The sequence below is a fragment of the Alnus glutinosa genome, chromosome 1 (genome assembly GCF_958979055.1).
Source record: "Alnus glutinosa chromosome 1, dhAlnGlut1.1, whole genome shotgun sequence".
NCBI classification, from domain to species: Eukaryota; Viridiplantae; Streptophyta; class Magnoliopsida; order Fagales; family Betulaceae; genus Alnus; species Alnus glutinosa.
The window spans coordinates 32694010-32714380 of record NC_084886.1 but is presented as its reverse complement, the minus strand read 5'-3'; the positions used below and the strand labels follow the sequence as shown (position 1 = coordinate 32714380).

The window sequence follows — 20371 nt, the reverse complement described above, 5'->3', positions numbered from 1 at the left end:
GCATCTTGTCTAGCCTCGCTTGTTCTTCTTCGTTCCAGAAAGACATGGTGATGATGTGGATCAGAGATTGTTGTAGAAAACAATCAACCTTCGCTCTGATACCACTAGATGCAATCAAATAATAAAAACAATAAAAGAAAAAATGATATGGGTTGCTTCGAGAAAGCCGTGATCTCCAATGGCTACTTCGAGGGAGCCGTGACCTCCAAGATACCAACAAAGGTTCTAGGTTTTCATAATATTCAACATGATATTTTATTGATGAGGGTTACACTTATATAGAAGACGGCTAGGTCATAAGACATAACCATTAGGTCTAGCCGTCATTACATCATGCAGGAAAATAACTAAGAAGGAAATAAACTAATGGAAAATACATTCTTTATTAGCTAAAACACTTAGGGAAATAATATATAGAGATTATACTTCTTATTCTTTGCCGACTTGGACTTTAGGATTGCCACGTGTGCTGCCACATAAGCCCTGGAAATCTGAACGTATCACTTTGTGCTTGTGTGGAACTCTCTCTCTCTCTCTCTCTCTCACACACACACACACACAAGTGCACATACACACATGGACACTCAAATATACAACCACTGAATTTTTTTCTCATAGAAACAGTTTTGCAGGGAAGTCAACTCCCGCCTCAGACATGCTTCCAGTGGAAACTGAAGTTGCTTCTTCAATCAGACCTAGAGGTATGTTCAAAAGCAGTATAGTTTGCTAATTGCTTTTTGAAATTAGCATATAAAGGAGCAGACTTTTATTAAGTTGTCTATTCAAAAATAGATGGTTTTTACAGAGATTATGCAGAAGCCACTGGTGACTCTACCTAGAAAGTGTTTGTGTTTTGAGTATTCCTATTGTACATTCAATCATTCCAAAAAATGTATTTGATAATTGCATCCTCAAGTATTCTTAATCTTGTCATAATGCTATAGTTCATAGACCCCAACTTTTGGATTCTATTTAGACTGATTATTGGATTCTTCCAAGTTCCTATTAATATATATATTTTTTGATAGATATGCAAAGAAATATATTAAAAAAAGTGTAAGGCGCTCCTAAATATACAAGAGGTATACTAGAAACACCCGAAAAACCCAAACAACCAAGACACCCAAAGACCCACAACCTAAACCCAAACCCAAACAGGCAAGACACCCAAAGCCCCACAATTGAAACCCAAACCCCGCCAAAACACTCCAGACTACATTACATCATAGCAAGGGTCCCCTTGCCTTTACCCCGGCTAGAACAAACGCCCCTAGCAACGAAGTTAAATGAGCATTCTAAATTCTTAACCTCTCTACTCCTTTTAGGCTTAGGAGAAATAACCAGCACTGCAGGAGTTGGTCTAAGAAACCTTAGCCGAAGGAAGCCCTTCACCGGAGGAGAGAGAGTGGTTGCCTCCACGGTCTCAGCAATCAATTCAATCAACTTTGCATCCTTCGGCTTCCGAGAGTACCTCAATACCGGCGTGGATTTCGACGAATATATAGGCTAACATCACGGGAAGTCGGAGGCGGAGCCTATCACCTAGGGCTGCCGCCTTAGAAACAAATGACCCATTGCTTGCCAGCCAAGCCTGGGATTTCGCCTGACCCATGACCATCTCAGGCACAGGTGAAGGACCCTTCGTAAGCCCTTCGCAGACCACCTCTCGGTTTGCACCAAAAATCCTAGACGAAGGAGCATCCCTTGCTGTTTCGATTTGTCCAGGCCCTATCAACATTGGCTCAGAGTCGACTGCCAGATCTGCAAGACCCTCGGAAGCAGTCGAGGACATAGCAAATTCACCGGAAGAACTTCGTCTTGTTTAGCCTCCTTTGAATAGGTCAGAGTCGTCGACATCGTCTTCGGCCGATGAAGACCACCTTGGGCGACCACTGACAATGTATCAGGCCGATGAAGACCACCCTGGGCGACCGCTGACAACTTATCCGGCCGATGAAGACCCTTCGCAAACTCAGAACTCATAAAAATCCAAGACAAAGGAGCAGCCCCCGTTGTGCCGATCTGTCCAGACCCTAATGAACCCAGCCCAGAGTCGACCGCAGGACTTGCAAGGCTTCCTGAAGCAGATGGCGACATAGCAAACTCACCGGAGAAACGTCGTCATGTTCAGCCTTCTCTGAACAGGTCAGAGTCGTCGACAACGTCTCCGGCCGAAGAAGATCACCCTGGGAGATTGTCGGCAACGTCTCTGGCCAATGAAGACCCTTCACAAACTCAATACCCGCTACTGAGTTCGGAACAGGACCCGTAACCCCAGAGCCCTCATTCGTCACCTTGGATTCGGGCTTAGAGCATTCGCAGCAGCTTTCCTATAAGGGTGTTGTTCCCTAAATTTTAAGAAAGTCACAAACTACCCACAACAGCTTCCCTATATTTTTCTGTTCCCTGGGAATGCTACAGTGCTTTCCAATGCATAGGGAAGCACTGTAGCATTCCCAAGCATTTGTTTATTCATAAAAAAAAACTCTCTCCTCTCTACGCATTTGTTCTTCCTCTCTCTTTGTGCACATCACTGCTCCTCTCTCTCTGATCCCCGTCTCTGCTCCTCTTTTCCTTGTGCCTCTTTCCATTCCTCTCCTTCTCTCTTTCTCACTCGCAATCCCTGTGGCTGCTTGGCATCCGAATCGGCCTTGAAGTCACCCTTGGAGGAGGCAGGGAAGCCGACCTCGATAATGTCGACGCCGAGCTTGGCGAACTGCCGGGCGATGTCAACCTTCTCCTTGGAGTCAGGGAGGCGCCCAGGGATTGCTCGCCGTTGCGAAGAGTGGTGTTGAAGATGCGGATGCACTTGGGGTCCGAGATGCAGTTGGGGTCGTAACCTGGGTGGCACCTGGTGGTCGGCTTTGTTGTTGCTGGCGGCGGTGGCGGGTCATGTTGGTGGGAATAGGAGACGGTGGTTTTTCTGAGGCAGGCTTGGGGGAGAGGAGGGAAGGCGTGGGTGGGGCCATGGCCGGCTTGAATCTTGCAAGAGACGGCAGGGAGAGAAAAAAAAAATGAATAAAAAAACAGAAGCAAAAGTAAAAATTAATATTTTAATGATATAGAGAAAAATAAAGGGAAGCTATTATGAAGAGTTTTTCTTTAGGGAAACAAAAAGTGGTTTTGTTCCCTATATTTAGGAAAAATGGTTGGGAAGCTGCTGGAAATGCTCTTAGTCATGAACCAACTGAGTCGAAAATGTTTAAAATTTTGGCCCATCCTAAACCAACAAACCGACTCAACAAATTCCCAACAGCCCAGCCCACTAGTGACTTGATCTTCACTAGAAGCTTCCTCCACGTACTCAATTTCAAACGAGTCATTTTCTTCTTCGCAGAGCGTGATGTGCCTCGATCAGAGAGATCACGTTCGTGAAGCTTCTTGCCCAGCGGACACAGCGGCATAGCCTTGACCATTGGACAATGCAGAAGCTTCTCTAACACAAAGAATCCATACCTCACCGCCGGGTGGAAATCAAGATCGCACAACTTCTTAAACGATGATAGATTACCACCCACGATGTGCCAAGCCCCACCCGGGCACCCTGAAATAGAATCCTTCGAGAAATCTTGGAGGCCCAACACCTTCTTCCCAGCCTTATTCTTTGTCGGAGACAACACACTAGCAAGATGAGACCCAGACGCGGCTTTGAAGAAAGTCAGCACCTCATACTGCTCAGCAACCACTCTATTCCAGCCCCACCCTCCTCGTCCATCCGGGAACAAATTGAACCCTCTTTGACCACTCATTGCATGGACTGCCAGCTCCAAGAATTGACCAGCCTTGTTACAGCCTTTCCGGATGATCCAAGCCTTTGAATATTCCTGAAAGGATTTGACAAAATCCTCGACCCCTTGAGACCACAAAGCCTCCTTCACCACTGCGAGCCTGTGATAACCCAAGCAGTGAACTGCGAACCCAAAAGCACAACCCCTGAGAAGTGTTTTCTCCTCTCCTCCATTTTGAGCACAGACTTACCTTCACCGAGAGGAGGAAATTTTTAGCCTCCACGAAGAATTGCCTCTCCATGGCCATCCTCTAAAGAACAAAATGAGACGAAACCCTAGTGGGACGCGCATTCACACACCGCCACTAGGGGAAAGAAAGGAATTGGCGAGAGAAAAAGAGAAGTGACTGAGAGGAGAAATTATGGCAGGCTCATACAATGTGAAACATCAATTTGGCAACATTGATATATGGATTGATGATATATCTACAAGTCAAAAGTTTTCTTTGTTAAACATGTACTTGATCTTCTTGTATTTCCACGACCTACTTTTCCATCTTTACTAATGGTAGCCCGCATGGTTTCTTTGGTAGTTTTTGGGGCCTTCGCAATGGGGACACTCCCTCACCCCTTCTCTCCGTGATTGTCATGAACGCTCTCAGTAGGATGTTCTCTAGAGCGATGTTGGGGTTTATTTATTAGGATTTTGTGTAGCCATCCTTAACCCTGCCCCCTGGAAATATCCTACCTTCTATTCTCAGATGATACACTTATTATGTGTGATGCAGATAGTGACCAAATCCATAATTTGGGTCACATTCTACTGTGATAAAATTTTCACCTTGAGTTTGAAGGAGGATGTTAGAATGTATGATTGTAATCAGATTTTGATTGTATTCAAATCATTCTGATTACATATCATCTCCTATTTCTTAGGTAATCAGAATTGATATTATCTCCACCTACCATACTTGTATCATCTTCACCTATCCCAATTCTCTTATAAGTAGGAGTCATTTTTAATGTATATCAATCAAGTAATAAGAGCGAAAGTGTAGCTCTATTGGGCTCTTCCCTAGTGGTGGACATAGGTGTCTAACACTGAACCACTCGTAAGTTTCTTCAGGCTTTGCTCTTTTCTTTCAGTAAAATTATTATTCAAGAAAAACAACACTAGAAAGCATATGGCATACTTCCTTTTACATGTTCATCTCTTTAGGGTATCTCTACTAAAGAGAATTGGAAGGGGATTTCATTCCAAGATTCTTTTTACTTTTTCATATTGAGTAGTGACAAAAAAGACTCTTTTTATTCCTTTTCTTTTTTTGGCTGAGTTCATGTTGGGGCAACGACTCCGACTCTTTTTATTCCTTGTGGTGGACATAGGTGTCTAACACCGAACCACTCGTAAGTTTCTTCAGGCTTTGCTCTTTTCTTTCAGTAAAATTATTATTCAAGAAAAACAACACTAGAAAGCATATGGCATACTTCCTTTTACATGTTCATCTTTTTAGGGTATCTCTACTAAAGAGAATTGGAAGGGGATTTCATTCCAAGATTCTTTTTACTTTTTCATATTGAGTAGTGACAAAAAAGACTCTTTTTATTCCTTTTCTTTTTTTGGCTGAGTTCATGTTGGGGCAACGACTCTGTCGGAGTCGGAAACAATTGTTTTGGTGTTTCTGCCTGGGCTGGAGTTAGAAATTGTTGGAAACTTCCAACATCTCCTCCCATGGAGGTGATTTCCAATCTGCATCCGCCTTCGACATCTTGGAGTTTGAGTTTGTAGGAAGTGTCGGAAGATGGGCCAGATCCACCTGCTATCCTGCAAGTGAAAAAAAAAAGTGATTATGAAATGTCTTAAAAAAAAAACCACGAAAGCTTGATATAAATCTTGATTTTTACTTTTTTTAAAAAAGAAATATTTTTCTCAATAGTCGAAGATGAAGAAAAGATCTTATCGTTGTCTAACGAAGACGAAGAACAGAGTTCATTGTCTTTGAAGGAAGACAGAGTTTTTCGTCTTCAAAGATGATGTAGATGAAGAGCTCTTTGTCTTCTCCAGATTTGGAGAGTAAACTATGGAGATTAACCTTAATCAATTGTGGAGATTGGAGATCGACGATGGAGAGATTGGATAATGAAGTGTGTTTGGTGTGGTGTCTGGGAAAGTAAGAAGGTTTGAGACTTCAAGAGAGAGAGAGAGTGAGCACAGGACGCAGCTAGGGTTTTGGTGGAAAGAAAGACTTTGTAGATTCACTAAAATGATGCTGTTTTAGACATAGGGAATGTTAGCAAGATGAGAAAATGGCCTTCATTTCATTCAATTCTCTCTCATATTTGTGATGAATAATAATAAAATCATTGGAAGAAAAGGGCAAAGCCCTCGTACACGAAGAGTATACAAGAGAGCCGAAAACCCTAAAGACTAGTATAATCTAAAAAACAAATCAAATTTACCAGATTCTCTGAGTCAAAATTAGGAACATTTACAATAACCCAATTCAAAAGAGATCTCAGAAAGGAGTATTTTTGAAAAAGCAAACTGGACTCGCTATCTTCAAAGAGGTGCCGATTCCTTTCTCTTGAAATGGTCCATGTTAAGAGAGCCGGAATAACTTTCAAGATTGCCTCTTTGGAGTGTTCCCGCCCTTGAAATTTCCAGCAATGAAATAGCTCTAGGATGTTACTATGTATCACTCAAGAAACCCTGAATATGTTAAGAATCAAGTGCTAGAGATCAGTAGTATAGTCACAGTGGATGAGAAAGTGATTAATAGTTTCCTCATTCTTTTTGCATAAGCAACCCGAATTAGCTAGAGAGAAACCCCGCCTTCTAAGATTATCCACGGTGAGGATTCTACCCTTTGCTGCTATCCATAAAAAGAAAGTAATGCGAGGATGGGCCTTAACCTTCCAAATACTTTCCCAAGGGAAAGAAACCGTTACACATTTGGAAGGAAACAGACAAAAGGGATTGATAGCTGGTGGGGACACCTCACCTAAGGCTTCTAGAAACAACCTTCTTGAAGGAATACATATTAAATCATTCTACCATTCTAACATTCTCCACCAAGCTAGAGCATATATATCAGATAAGCCCACCTTGAAACAAATAAACTCTAATCGATCCCTGCATGATGCCTTTGTGAAAATATCAACAAGTTGGTCTTCAGACTTCACAAATGGTGTGGCTTTATCTCCACTCAATATTTTATTTCGGACGAAATGACGGTCTACATCAATGTGCTTGGTCCTCTCATGGAACACAAGATTGGGGGCAATGTGTAGAGCAGCTTGGTTATCACAAGATACTGGGATAGGAGTAGGTGTTGGGAAGCCTATCTCCTGAAGGAAGTGTGGTAACCAAGTCAGCTCACTAGCAGTATGAGCCATCAATCTATACTTAGCTTCTGCACTTGACCGGACAACTACTTTTCTTACTTTTCCATGTTATGAGATTTCCTTTCAGAAAGGTACAATTTCCTATAGTGGACCTTTTTGTTTGACGGTGATCATGCTCTGTCTGCATAGGTGAAGTCTTCCATACTGAATTGGCCATTTTTCCCAAACAGTATGCCTCAGCTTGGGGATCTCTTCAGGTATTGAATGATATGAATAACAATGTACCAATGTGAAAGTTTCAGAGCCTCGACAAACTGACTCACCACACTAACTGCGTATGAGATATCTAGCCTTGTGATAGTGAGATAATTGAGTTTCCCAACCAATTGATGGTATCTGCTAGGATCTGGAAATAGGTGTCCTTCATCCCTCGAGTTTATGATTCGGATCCATAGGAGTATCAACGGGCCGAGCACCTAACAATCCAGTCTCTTCAAGGATGTCAAGAACATATTTCCTCGGAGATAAATTGATGCCTTTCTTAGATCTTGCAACTTCGACTCGTAAGAAGGAATTAAGTTTCCAGCGTCACTGCAAAAACTGTTTCGAAGCGTCACTGCAAAAACTGTTTCAAAATGGAAAGAGATGAGGACTGAAGTGACACTGGAAAGGAGATAATGAGGATTGGAGTGCCCGTGGAGGTGGGAGTAAAATCCAAATAGTAGATACCTCCAACTTCATGCCCCATACCAATCATTCACTTCGTCTGTAGATACTAAAAAATACCGGTAAAGGGATAAAAGCTAACAAAGCACTGGAGATCCCTGAACTTAAGATCCTGGTGATTTTACTTATGGATAACAGACTGAAAGGAAAACCAGGAATGTGTAAAACAGATAACAACTTAAGATCGGGAATGGGATGAGTGGTGCCAGATCCTTGAACTTTGGCTAAGGAACCATTGGCTAGAGTAACACTCTGAGGTAACGTGACAATTAGAGAGATGAGTTTACGCACTAATTATGTGCTCAATCCCACCGGATTGATGACCTACGGATCAAAAGTAGAGGATAAAAGACAATGGGATGCAGTAATTGAGTGGGCTAGAGTGACTGAGGAAGAGGAGGCTGTCTATGCTTTGGTTTGGAGATCATCTCGGTCTCTTGGAACCCACAAGTTGCCATAGTATCAATCAACAAGTAGAAAACACAAGGATAGTGCCAAGAAATTACCCCAAATGCCTTTGAATAATGAAGGAATCCGTGGAAAGTGCTGAGATCCGGCTGAATCACCCAAATATGATGCTGGATCAGTGAAGAAGCACTCTGAACTTGTCAGAAAAAGGTGTGAACTTGCAGAAAAGACTCTGTTCTGGCTGAAAAACAAGCTGAACCAGCCGAAATATAACTAAACCGGCCGAAATATGACCAAATAGGCTGAAAACCAAACTGAACCGGTTGAAAAGTTGTTAGAACTGACAACACTGAACCGGCCAAAAAACCTGTTAGAACTGGGCAGAATAACATTGAACCGGCTGGAAGACAGTCAGAACCAGCCGAAATACCACTGAACCTGCTGAAACTCGGTATGAACGGGCCAAAAAATGACTGAACTGGCCGAAAAATGAAGTGAACTGGCCAAACACCAACAAATTGGCTTGGCCCGATAGGGAATGGCCTGGACCCAGTTTGACCTGAGTTGGTGTCTGGTTGAAAGAGTGATGCAATTGAAACTGGTCCGGGTTGGGCTAGAGCTAGTCTGGGCTTGTTTTTTAGAACACGTCCTGATTTGATGAAGGCCGCTGAGCTTTGACTTTGGAATACAACACAACATAAACCAAACCAAACAATGAATAGAAAACGGAGAAGCCTAATACAAATCTGATTTAATGAAAAACCCACTGGAAATTACCAAACTAGCAGCCTCAAACCAAACCAATCCACCAAACGGAGGCCCGAGCAGAGACTAAACCAAGTGGGCCCAAACAAGCAAATAACTAATGCCCAAACCAAACGAAGCCCAAAGAACGACCAAACAGTATGTAGTCATCCTCATCTAGGATAGTGAACAGCAAGTAGCAAGAACCAAACAGGGGTCTTCCCTGTAAACTCTAGCAAGTGACGACGCTGGTGAGTGGCGACACTTAAAAACTTTTGATGAGCACTGCGCTAGCACGTACAGTGGTTATTGACGACTGAAAAACACTCAAACACAATCATTATCATCGGGAACCACTATGGCGGTGCAACAAAACTACGAAGGACATGGTTTCCTAATCCATTACCAGACTCCGACGACGACGATGCTGATGAAGGCAGCAGTCCTCTCCGACATCTTCAGACACCTCCCAACATCATTCAAATGCCTAAAAACAAATCAACCAAACAGAGCAGTCCGAAAATGAAAAATGGGGGGATAAATGGGGAAGACAGAAATGAAAAGAAGTGGAGGAAAGGAAACAATACAAATCCCAAGCTCTAATACTATATTACAATATGAGAAAATGGCAGTGAAAGCCTACTGCCTTCATTCCAGTCAGTTTTCTCTTATATAAGAAACCGTTTCTCATTTTGAAGGAAACAGACAAAAGGGAATGACAAGTAGTGGGGACACCTAGAAACAACCTTCTAGAGGGAATACATATTAAATCATTCTAAATGGGAAAACTTGAATTAAAAAATAAAATGATGTTTAATAACTGATTTTATATATATATATATATTTTTTGATAAGTAAAGTATATTCAAAAAGCGCAAAGGGGCGCAACCCATAGTACACAGGACGTATACATGAAGCCCTTAATTCAAAGAAAAAAGAGAACACCTATCTATAAATTCAAAATAAGAACATTCATGCATAAACTGAATTTTCTCTCTTCACATAAACAACGTTTGTAGCATAATTTTCTTCAAGTTCATCAAATCAGTCTCATATTCTTCAAAACAGCGTGCATTTCGTTCCCTCCATACACACCACATCAAACACAATGAAGCCATGCGCCAAATCGGTATCAAAGTCCGATTACTCTTTTGCCCCCTCCAACTCCCCAACATATCTTTCACCGATCGCGGCATTATCCACGCCACCCCAAAGATTTGCAGAATCGTCCTCCACAATTCTATAGCAACCATACAATGCAGAAACAAATGGTCAATAGACTCTCCAGAAATCTTACACATATAGCACCACTCCATCACAATAATGTTTCTCTTTCGTAAATTATCCAAAGTTAAGATTTTCCCTAAAGTTGCCGTCCACACAAAGAATGCCACTCTCGGGGGGACCTTAACTTTCCAAATACTTTTCCACGAAAAAGAAGACTGAACAGGACTAGATAAAACCTTATAGTAAGACTTCACCTGAAAAGATTTCTTTCGCGCTGGAATCCAACACATTTTATCCTCTCCCTCACTTCTAATTTTAAGGGTGTACAACATCTCAAAAAATCTACTAACCCCTTCCACCTCCCAATCATGAACTGGGCGAGAAAACAAAATATTCCACAGAATTGTGCCATTTTGTCTCTGCATATTCTCCTCCACCCAAGCATCCTTGCCTCTAGCAATGGGAAACAATTCTGGAAAAAGAGTCTTCAAAGGAATCTCCCTACACCACACATCATGCCAAAATAGAACTTTTGAACCATTCCCGATCTCATATCTCACATGAGCTGCAAAAGCATCCCATCCCCTCCTAATACTCTTCCAAACTCCAAACCCAAAAGAACCCCCAACCTCCTTAGAGCACCAACCACCCCCCATACTTCCATATTTGGAATCCACCACCTTTCTCCACAGAGCATCCCTCTCCAAAGCATATCTCCATAACCATTTACCCATCAAAGCTTTATTGAACATAACCATATTTCTCACTCCTAGTCCCCCCGAAACCTTTGAAGAACAAATCGTATGCCAATTAACCAAATGAAATTTAAATTCATCTCCAATACCACCCCAATGGAAGTCTCTCTGAAGTTTTTCCAAACGATTTGCCACTCCCATTGGAATAGGGAAGAGAGACAGAAAATATGTAGGTAAACTTGAAAGAGTACTATTAATCAAAATTAACCTCCCACCCTTAGATAAATACAACCTCTTCCAACCCGCTAATCTCGCTTCCACCTTCTCAATAATGCTATTCCACATATGAGCATCTTTATACTTAGCACCCAATGGCAGACCCAAATACTTTAACGGAAGTGAGGCCACACCACACCCAAGAATACTAGCCAACTCCTCCACATCCCCTACCTCACCTACCGGAACCATCTCAGATTTAGACAAATTAATTCTCAAGCCTGAAGCTGCTTCAAAACAAAGCAGCAAACACCTCAAGTCTCGGATTTGGTTAGCAATAGGATCACAAAAGATCAACGTGTCATCTGCAAATAAAAGATGGGATACCATCATAGCATCTTGCGTACTCGATCCCACTGAGAACCCCGATAGGTGCCCACTATCCACCGTCGCATATATCATCCGACTAAAAGCCTCCATCACCAACACAAACAAAAGCGGAGACAAAGGATCCCCTTGTCGAAGACCCCGTGAGCTACGAAAAAACCCTGAAGGCGACCCATTGATATTTATGGAAAAACAAACAGTAGAAATACAATGAGCAATCCAGCCACGCCATCTCTCCCCAAAACCGCATCTCTTCAAAACATAAAGTAGAAACTCCCAACTTACATGATCATACGCCTTCTCCAAATTCAACTTACAAATAATGCCCGGAGTTCCAGATCGAATCTTGCTATCCACGCATTCATTTGCCACAAAAACAGAATCCAATATTTGCCTCCCCTTGATAAAAGCAGTCTGAGAATGGGAAACAACCTTCCCCAACACCAACTTCAACCTATTTGCCAGGACCTTTGAGATGATATTGTACATTCCACCTATTAAATTGATAGGTCGAAAATCCTTGATATCCACCGTTCCAGCTTTCTTTGGAATCAGCGACACAAAGGTAGCGTTAAGGCTCTTTTCGAACTTTTCACTGGTTTGAAACTCCTTTAACACCGCAATAATATCAGTCTTCAAGATCTCCCAACACTTATGAAAAAATGCCATAGTAAAACCTTCAGGCCTAGGAGCCTTATCGCCTTTGAAATTCTGAATTACCGCCCAAATTTCATCTTCCTCAAACTCACGTTCCATCCATATTCTATCCTCTTCATCAATGGAAAGAAAAGATAAATCATCTGCCCTTGGTCTCCACTGATATTGCTCACTGTACAGCTTTTTGTAGAACGCCACAATGTGATCTTGGATAACTGTCCTATCATCAGTCAATTGTCCATCCACCACTAGAGCCTCAATCGTATTATGTCTTCTATGAGAGTTAGCCAGCCGGTGGAAGAATTTGGTATTATTGTCACCCTTTTTTAACTACAATGCCCTAGATTTCTGTCTCCAACTCACTTCTTCAAGAAGAACATGCCGCTCCAATCCATAACGGCCTATCGTCTACGATCAAATCCAGCTCACACAGACCCTTTTCCAGTTTCTTTTTATGAACCCCTACATTCCCAAACACCTCCTCATTTAATTGTTTAAGATCAGTTTTCAATGCTTTTAACTTACTGGCAAACACAAAGCTAGGCGTACCTTCATACATATAAGATCCCCACCATATATATATATATATATATATATATATATATATATATATATATATATATATAATTGAGTCGGTCGGAATTAATCGGAAATCGAATCTAACTTCCGATTTGACTTTGTCAGATCTCAAATTTTCCTTCTGACTTCCACCCCTCGCCTTCTGTTAGAAGCTGATCCGTGTGGTTGGAAGTCGGGTGAGCGGGTTTTTGCCCACCCCTAGTTTATGCCTCTTCTAGTGGCCAAAAAGGTTCACCAAGATGCATTGGGCATTCTCTTGCTTGAAGAGAATAGTCTTTAATTGGGAAATTGAATCTCTGGATTCTTTTCTTACTCTTATACTCCGTGAATCGCCTTCCGGGAGTAGTGGGTAGTATGGTGTGGACTCCTTCTAGCTGCTATGGTTTTGCAATGAAGAGCTACTATACTATGTTACAATCAAGTGAGCATTTGGAAGGTAAAGGCCCCTCCTCCCATTGCTTTCTTCTTATGGACAACAACTTTGGGTAGAATCCTCACGATGGATAATCTCAGAAGGTGGGGGTTCAAGCTAGTTAATTGGTGTTGCTTTTGTAAGAAGGATGCAGAAACTATTAATCATCTTTTCCTTCATTGTGAGCATTCCGCTAACATGTAGCACTTGGTTCTTAACAGCTTCGGGGTCTCTTGGGTCATGCCTAGTAACATTCTACAGCTTCTATCCATTGCTGAAAATTTCAAAGGCTTGGACATCCCAAAGAGGCTATCTGGAAAGTTATTCCTGTTCTCTTAATGTGAATTATTTGGAGAGAAATGAATTGTCGGCTCTTTGAGGATAGTGAGACCAATGTGCTTCTTCTTAAATCCTTATTTCTGAGATCTCTTCTAGATTGGTCTATTGTTTATGTTCCTAATTTTCCCAAAGAGAATTTGGTAGATTTGATTTGTTTTCTAAATTGTAGTAGCAGATAGAGCCTTGGTTCTTTTGTATACTCTTCTTGATCTTTTGTAAGGTTGACATTAATCCTTGAACTGGGTGTATGGATTGACTTTTGTTTAAAATGTTTTGTTGAATAAAAGGTCTTCTTTTCTTTTATCCTAGTTTATTTCCCCCTATGGGACTATGTGCCCTGTTTTAGGGAGATTCCCTTGTTGGACAAACCCATTGCTTTTTTGTTATGAAGGATCTTAGCTTTTCTGCTGAAACTTCCTATTTTCATTTCAGTAGGAAACCTTGTTCTTTGCTGAAGGAGGATGAGACCTGAAGAATAAGAATGATTTTATTGCTTCTTGGTTGTTTATGTTGTTCTCCTATTAGCCCCCCACTTAAGATTTTTCTTCGTTTTGGAACTGCATATAGGTTCCCAGTCTTTTGTGGTGTGGGCCTTCTTAGGCATGTATTATTGCACCTTATTGTTTGAGCCAAAAATTTGGGCTTGTTTGGCAAGCGACATTACAGAACAGAACAGAACAGAGTAGTGGGTTGTTAATTTTTGAAATTAGTAAAAAGTGATGATGTGATATAAAATAAAAAGAATTTGTATAAAAAAGTGAAAAAGTTTTGTATTGTAGTGAAATTTTTTTATTTGAATAATAATAAAAAATTATTGATGTGATATAAAAAAGTGAAAAAAGTGGGAATGTTTTGATGTTGATTAGTAGTGAAAAATATAAAAAAAAGAAAAAAAAAAGTACATGAACAGTACTGTAATGTATTGTTCCTTGACAAACAAGCCCTTTATGCCGATGGGAATGTATAATTACTTACAGGAAAAAGTACACATACCCTCCCTCAAACTATCACCCCATTGTCAATGTGCCCCCAAACTACTAATTGTGTCATTGTTTCCCCTAAACTATAAAAAAATGTCAATGCTTTCTCAAAAGTCAACAAAAAGACAAAAAAAAAAAAAAAAAAAAAAACCTTAAAATTTTTTCAATAAGACAAAAATATCATTATAAATTCGAAAAAAAAAAACAAAATTTTTAATTTTTTTTTAAAAGCGAAAAAAAATAATGAAAAACAAACAATTTTTTTTTTTAGTAAAAAAAAAAAAAAGAAAAACCAACGGGGTGGCCCAAATGGGGGGTGGTTCCACTGAACTAAGAGTTATATAAAAAAATCTAAAAAAATACTAGATTTTTTTTTTTAAGAAAACAATTTAAAAAATGAAAAAAAAAAACTTTGTTTTTTTTACATTTTTTTTTTGTTTTTTTGTTTTTGTTTTTTTTTTTAAAATTTTAAATTTTTATGTTTTTTTTTATGATTTTAATAATTTATGAAGGGTATTTTTGTCATTGCTGGGGGGGGGGGGGAGCATTGACATTTTTTGGTAGTTTTTTTTTTTTTTTTGATAAGTAATAAAGATTTTATAAAAAAAAGGAGGTGTTGGTTAGAACGAGGTTTTGAGGAGCAGGAGGTGTGGGAGGTAGTGCGGGAGATGAACGGGGATAAGGCTCCGGGCTCAGATGGTTTTTCTATGGCATTCTTTCAGCAATGTTGGGGAGTTCTCAAAAAAGATATTATGGCAGTATATTCGGAAGTTCATAATAGTTGCCAGTTTGAGAGGAGCTTGAATGCAACTTTTGTTTCCCTAATTCCTAAGAAGATAGATACGTTGGAGGTTAAGGATTTTAGGCCTATTAGATTGGTGGGAGGGGTCTATAAAATTATTTCTAAGGTCCTTGCTAACAGGCTCAAATTAGTGTTGGGCAAAATTATTTCGAGCTCTCAGAATGCTTTTATTGGTGGAAGGCAAATTTTGGATTCAGTTCTTATAGCCAATGAATGTTTGGATAGCCAAATGCGGTCAGGGGAGGCCGGGTTATTGTGCAAACTAGATTTGGAGAAAGCATATGATCACGTGAATTGGGATTTCCTTCTTTACATGCTTCAGAGGTGTGGGTTTGGGGAGAGGTGGAGGGAATGGATTAAATTTTGCATTTCTATAGTAAAATTTTCCATTTTGGTTAATGGTACCCCTTGTGGTTTCTTTCAGAGCTCGCGAGGGATTAGGCAAGGTGATCCTCTTTCTCCTTTGCTGTTTGTGGTGGTTATGGAAGCGCTTAGCAGGATGTTGTATGCGTCTATGCGCCAAGGCTTGCTGTCAGGTTTCTCAGTGGGCATTAGGGGTAATGAAGCTTTAGTGGTGAATCACTTAGTGATGATACCTTAATTTTTTGTGGAGCACAGGCCGAGCACGTTCGAAATTTGAGGTGTACCTTCTTATGTTTCGAAGCGGTGTCAGGGTTGAGGATCAATTTAGGCAAATCCGAATTGGTCCCTATTGGCGAGGTGGAAGATGTGGAGTCTTTGGCACATATTCTGGGTTGTAGAATTGGGTCTCTGCCGATGACTTATTTGGGTATGCCGTTGGGGGCGTCTTTCAAATCTATTTCTATTTGGAATGGGGTTATCGAGAAGGTGGAACGAAGGTTGGCTAGTTGGAAGAAACTTTATACATCCAAGGGTGGTAGGGTGACGTTGATTCACAGTACTCTTTCTAGCATTCCTTCTTTTTACTTATCTCTGTTCCCTATTCCTGTGAATGTAGCTAAGAAACTGGAGCGGCTTCAAAGGGAGTTTCTATGGAATGGTATGGGTGATGAGACTAAATTTCATTTAGTCAATTGGCATCGTATTTGTACTCCAATCAAGGCTGGTGGACTGGGAGTTCGTAATGTTATTAATTTTAATCAAGCCTTATTGGGGAAGTGGATCTGGAGGTTTTCTCAAGAGCGCGATGCTTTGTGGAGATCGATGATTGAGGTGAAGTATGGGAGTGTGAGGGGAGGTTGGTGTTCTTTACCGGTGACGGGGCCTTATGGTGTCGGTGTTTGGAAGTTTCATTTATCACATAAAGTGCTCTCTCTCTCTCTCTCTCTCTCTCTCTCTCCCCTCTGCCCTTGCGTCGGCGCGTGAGAGCGCGTCTAGCTAGGGATTCGTTTCTTCTCGTCGCCTACCGCTTCTTCTATCTTTCTTAGTCTTTTCGTTTGGTTCTCCAGTTTTCGAGTTTCCGTTTTGCTGGTCTGTTGGGGTGTGATTCTCACAGGGGAGTCTGTCAGCGTGCTCTTTGGTTTGGGTGGTTCTTTTTCCGGCGATGTAATTTTTGGCTTGCCTTGGTCGCCGATGCTCCGGGGGTGTTGTGAGATGGATAAGAAATTTTTAGTGGAGTCGAAGTCTTTTGCTTTCTCTGTTTTGGCTGGGGCATGGTGGAGGAGAAGAGGAAAAAATTTCTGGGAGTAGTCATTTTGAATTCTCAGAGCTCCGAATGGCTTGCGTCGATGTTGGGTTTATCGGAAGAGCAAGAAATTGTAAAGTCGTTCAGAGAGGGATCAAAACTTCTGGTTGCTCGAAGAGGTGGGAACAAAGATGGACGCTTTTTAGAGGTTTCTTCATTCGGGTTGGGTGGTCGGAAAGGGTTCATTGTTATCCCCGAGGGTCGTGGAGGGTGGGATTGGATCAAATTCTCTGATGAGCTGAGAAAGGTTGTTGATTTTTTCTCTGGCCCGGTGGGTAGTGGGAGTGGTTCCTCTCCGAAGAAGGAAGTGAAGGTTGTTTAGCCGAGTTTGGGTTTGGCTCCGAAGTGGACGGGTCCCTCTTTTGCGGAGGTGTTGAGGTCGGTTCCGGCCATTGCTGTGAAGGAGTTGTCCATCGTGTGTGGCGGTCGTTCCAGGTCAAGGGCTTCGTTGCCGGAGCCTTGTGAGCTTTATCTTCTTCCGACGGTGTGGCATGCAGAGTCTGTACAGAGAACAACAGTGGATTGCTTCTCGGTGGAGTCGCATCAGCTCAACCTGTTGGACAAAGACTGTCATCTTCGTCCGCAAGGTAAGAAGCGTCCCTCTTGTTCAAATTTGAAAATCGAACGTTCGAGACTGCGGACGTGGCGTAAGTTGGGTTCTGGGTTTTTTTTGGCTTTGGGCCGGGCCGTAAGGAATCTTCTGGACCGTTTTTCCGGGTCGGGGCTAAGTCGTAAATCTTCTGGCTTCCGCGTGGGTCGTCTCATGCCGAAAGCTAAAGTCATCCGTCCGTCGAGTTCGCCGCCGGAGACGACGTCGAAGGTGTCATCTGGGCTGATTCTGGTTCGACCTCCTCCTGGGGGTTTGGAGGTTGCTGCGTCGGTAGCCACAGAGGGCGCGGGTCCGGCGATCTCGGTTTCTGTTGGGGGTTCCATTAGGTCGGAGCCCTCGTCGTCGGCAGTTACAGGGACGACGTCGTTTATGCCTTCCACCGGGGGTGAGTCGAGCAACGTCCATATGGTGCTTTCAAGCCAGACTCCAGCCTCTAAAGAATCTTCTGAGGGTATGGGTATGGTATCATCGGGTTATTTGGGGTTCTGTCATCCTCCTTTGCCGGCACCGGAGTTGTTGCTTCCGGTGGCTCCGGCAGCTTCTCTGGGTTCTGTCTCCTTGTTGGTCGGTTCTGAGTTGAACTCTTCTCCGGTGTCCTCCTCTCTAGTCCCTGCGGTTCCTTCTGTTCAAGCCCACACAGCTTCTTCTTTACATGTCTCTGCAGATCCAGTAGAAGAGAAGAAGTCTGCTGAAGATCCTCGTCGGATTTCAGAGTTATCCACTGATTCGACTTTGGGAGAGAAAGTCCGAGATGCAGTCTATTGGTGGAAGGAGAAGGTATCAAAGCTTCAAGAGAAGAAGGATCAGCCTATTGTTTGCGATCAGAATTGGGAGAAGGATTGTTGGAGTATCGAGGCAGAGCTCTGGGGGAAGATCTCCGAGGTGTATCCATTGGTGACTAAAGAACAGAGACAGAAGCTTCGGGAGATTTTGGGTGAGATGATTGAGAACAAGAAACGCGAGAGTAAGAGGGAGCTTCGGAATTTACAAAGTTCCGTAAATTACGGAGGCATCAAAGCTTCTTCGAGGTGTAGGAGAGACAAGGCCAATAGGTTGTAGGGTTGGTTGCTTTGAGGGTTTTTTGTGGGTTGTTCTCAGGTTTTCTTGGTGTTTTGGGTGCTGTTTGGTTTCTTTTGCGGGTAGTATTTTAGTTAGTTCTTTGTTTTCTAGGTTTTGACTTGGGGGCTGTTTCCTGGGTTTTTTTTCCGGGTTTTTCGGGTTAGCTGTGGTTCTCCTGTGTATACTTCCTGTGTACGTAGGGGCGCCTTACGCTTTCTTTTCAATGAAATCTACTTACTTATCAAAAAAAAAAAAGTTTTTGCGGTTTGAGGTGGGTGATGGGTCCCATATTCGCTTCTGGCATGATTTATGGTGTGGGGACAAGCCTTTCAAGCTCTGTTATCCAGCTTTGTATTCTATTGCGCGTTCTCCTGATGCTTGGGTGGTGGATAATTTGTCTGTGGTAGGAGGCGTGGCTCATTGGAATGTTTTCTTTACACGCAATGCTCAGGATTGGGAGGTGGAGATGGTGATGTCCTTCTTCGAACAGTTATACTCTACTCGGGTTCGGCATGGGGAGGTTGATAGGGCGGTGTGGATTCTTTCCAAGAGGAGGAATTTTGAAGTGAAGACTTTCTATAAAGCATTAGTTTGTCACGAGGCGGCTTCTTTTCCTTGGAAGGGTATTTGGCGTGTTAAAGCTCCGAAGCGGGTCGCGTTTTTTGTTTGGACAGCGGTTTTAGGAAATATTTTAACTTATGACAATTTACGTAGGCGTGGTATTGTGGTGGTAGAGTGGTGTGTTATGTGTAAAAAGCATGGGGAATCTGTTGACCACCTTCTTCTTCATTGTGACGTGGCTCGGGTTGTTTGGAGTTCTTTTTATAGTTTGTTTGGGGTGGAGTGGGTTATGCCTAGTAGTGTCTTGGATTTATTAAGTGCTTGGGGCACTTTGCTGGGTCGTGGTCCTGTTCACCGTATTTGGAAGCAGGTTCCTCTATGTGTTTTGTGGGGCTTGTGGCGTGAGAGAAATTCTAGGCTTTTTGAGGATGTGGAGATATAGGTTGGGGCTCTTTGTAGAAATGTGCTTAATTTGTTATATCTTTGGGTGTCGGCGCATAGCTTGGGTAGTATGCCGTACGCTGATTTTTTACTTTCTTGTTTGTTTTGGTCCTCTAATTAGGGGCTCCTTTGTATACTTCATGTGTACTAGGGTTGCTCCCCTTTGCGCTTTTTAATGATTTCTTACTTATAAAAAAAAAAAAAAAAGCATAAGGCGCCCTTAAGTACACAGGAACCACCAAAGTACCTACAACAAGAAAAGAAAACCCAACAACTCCAAAAAACCCAAGCCCTCAATCCCAAAACCTTCGGGAGGCCCCAACGCTACATCACATGCACCTTGCCTTTCCTAAGCCGGGAGGACGTGCTAGAATCACTGTAGTTGATGGAGCTTACCAGATTCAATACTTACCCCCTACTTTGGTCTTTGGACGTGCTGCCTTATCTCCTCGATGGAAGTCTTCTTCAATGGCTTCCAAAATTGCGGATCCATATCCTCATCACTATCCCACTCCCAATCCAAAGCCAATTTGGGAGTTAAAACACCCAAAGGGTAAGGGGAGTCGCCATCCTCCCCATCCCATACCTCGTCGCCCTGCTCCCACACAATCACCTTCGTAGACGGATCAAAACCTACTAGCTACTTTTGAGATTGGGTCAAACCATTCACCCTAAAATCTTCTCCCTTTGAGCATTCCCAACAGCTTTTCTATAGCCCATTCACTTCCCTATAAATAGGAAACATGTAAAAAAAATCACAAAAAATACAAAAAACAAAAATTAATGGAAC

The 20371-nt window shown here is 42.2% G+C and overlaps 1 protein-coding gene across 1 annotated transcript in view; it reads left to right on the top strand.

Annotated features, from left to right (window-relative positions):
- Positions 1 to 20371, top strand: part of LOC133878598 (endonuclease III homolog 1, chloroplastic) — a 51407-nt gene that overhangs the window by 12331 nt on the left and 18705 nt on the right. The window contains exon 4 of the mRNA XM_062317168.1: positions 633 to 701. Coding sequence (XP_062173152.1) covers positions 633 to 701 — 69 coding nt within the window. The remainder of the gene's footprint in view (positions 1 to 632; positions 702 to 20371) is intronic.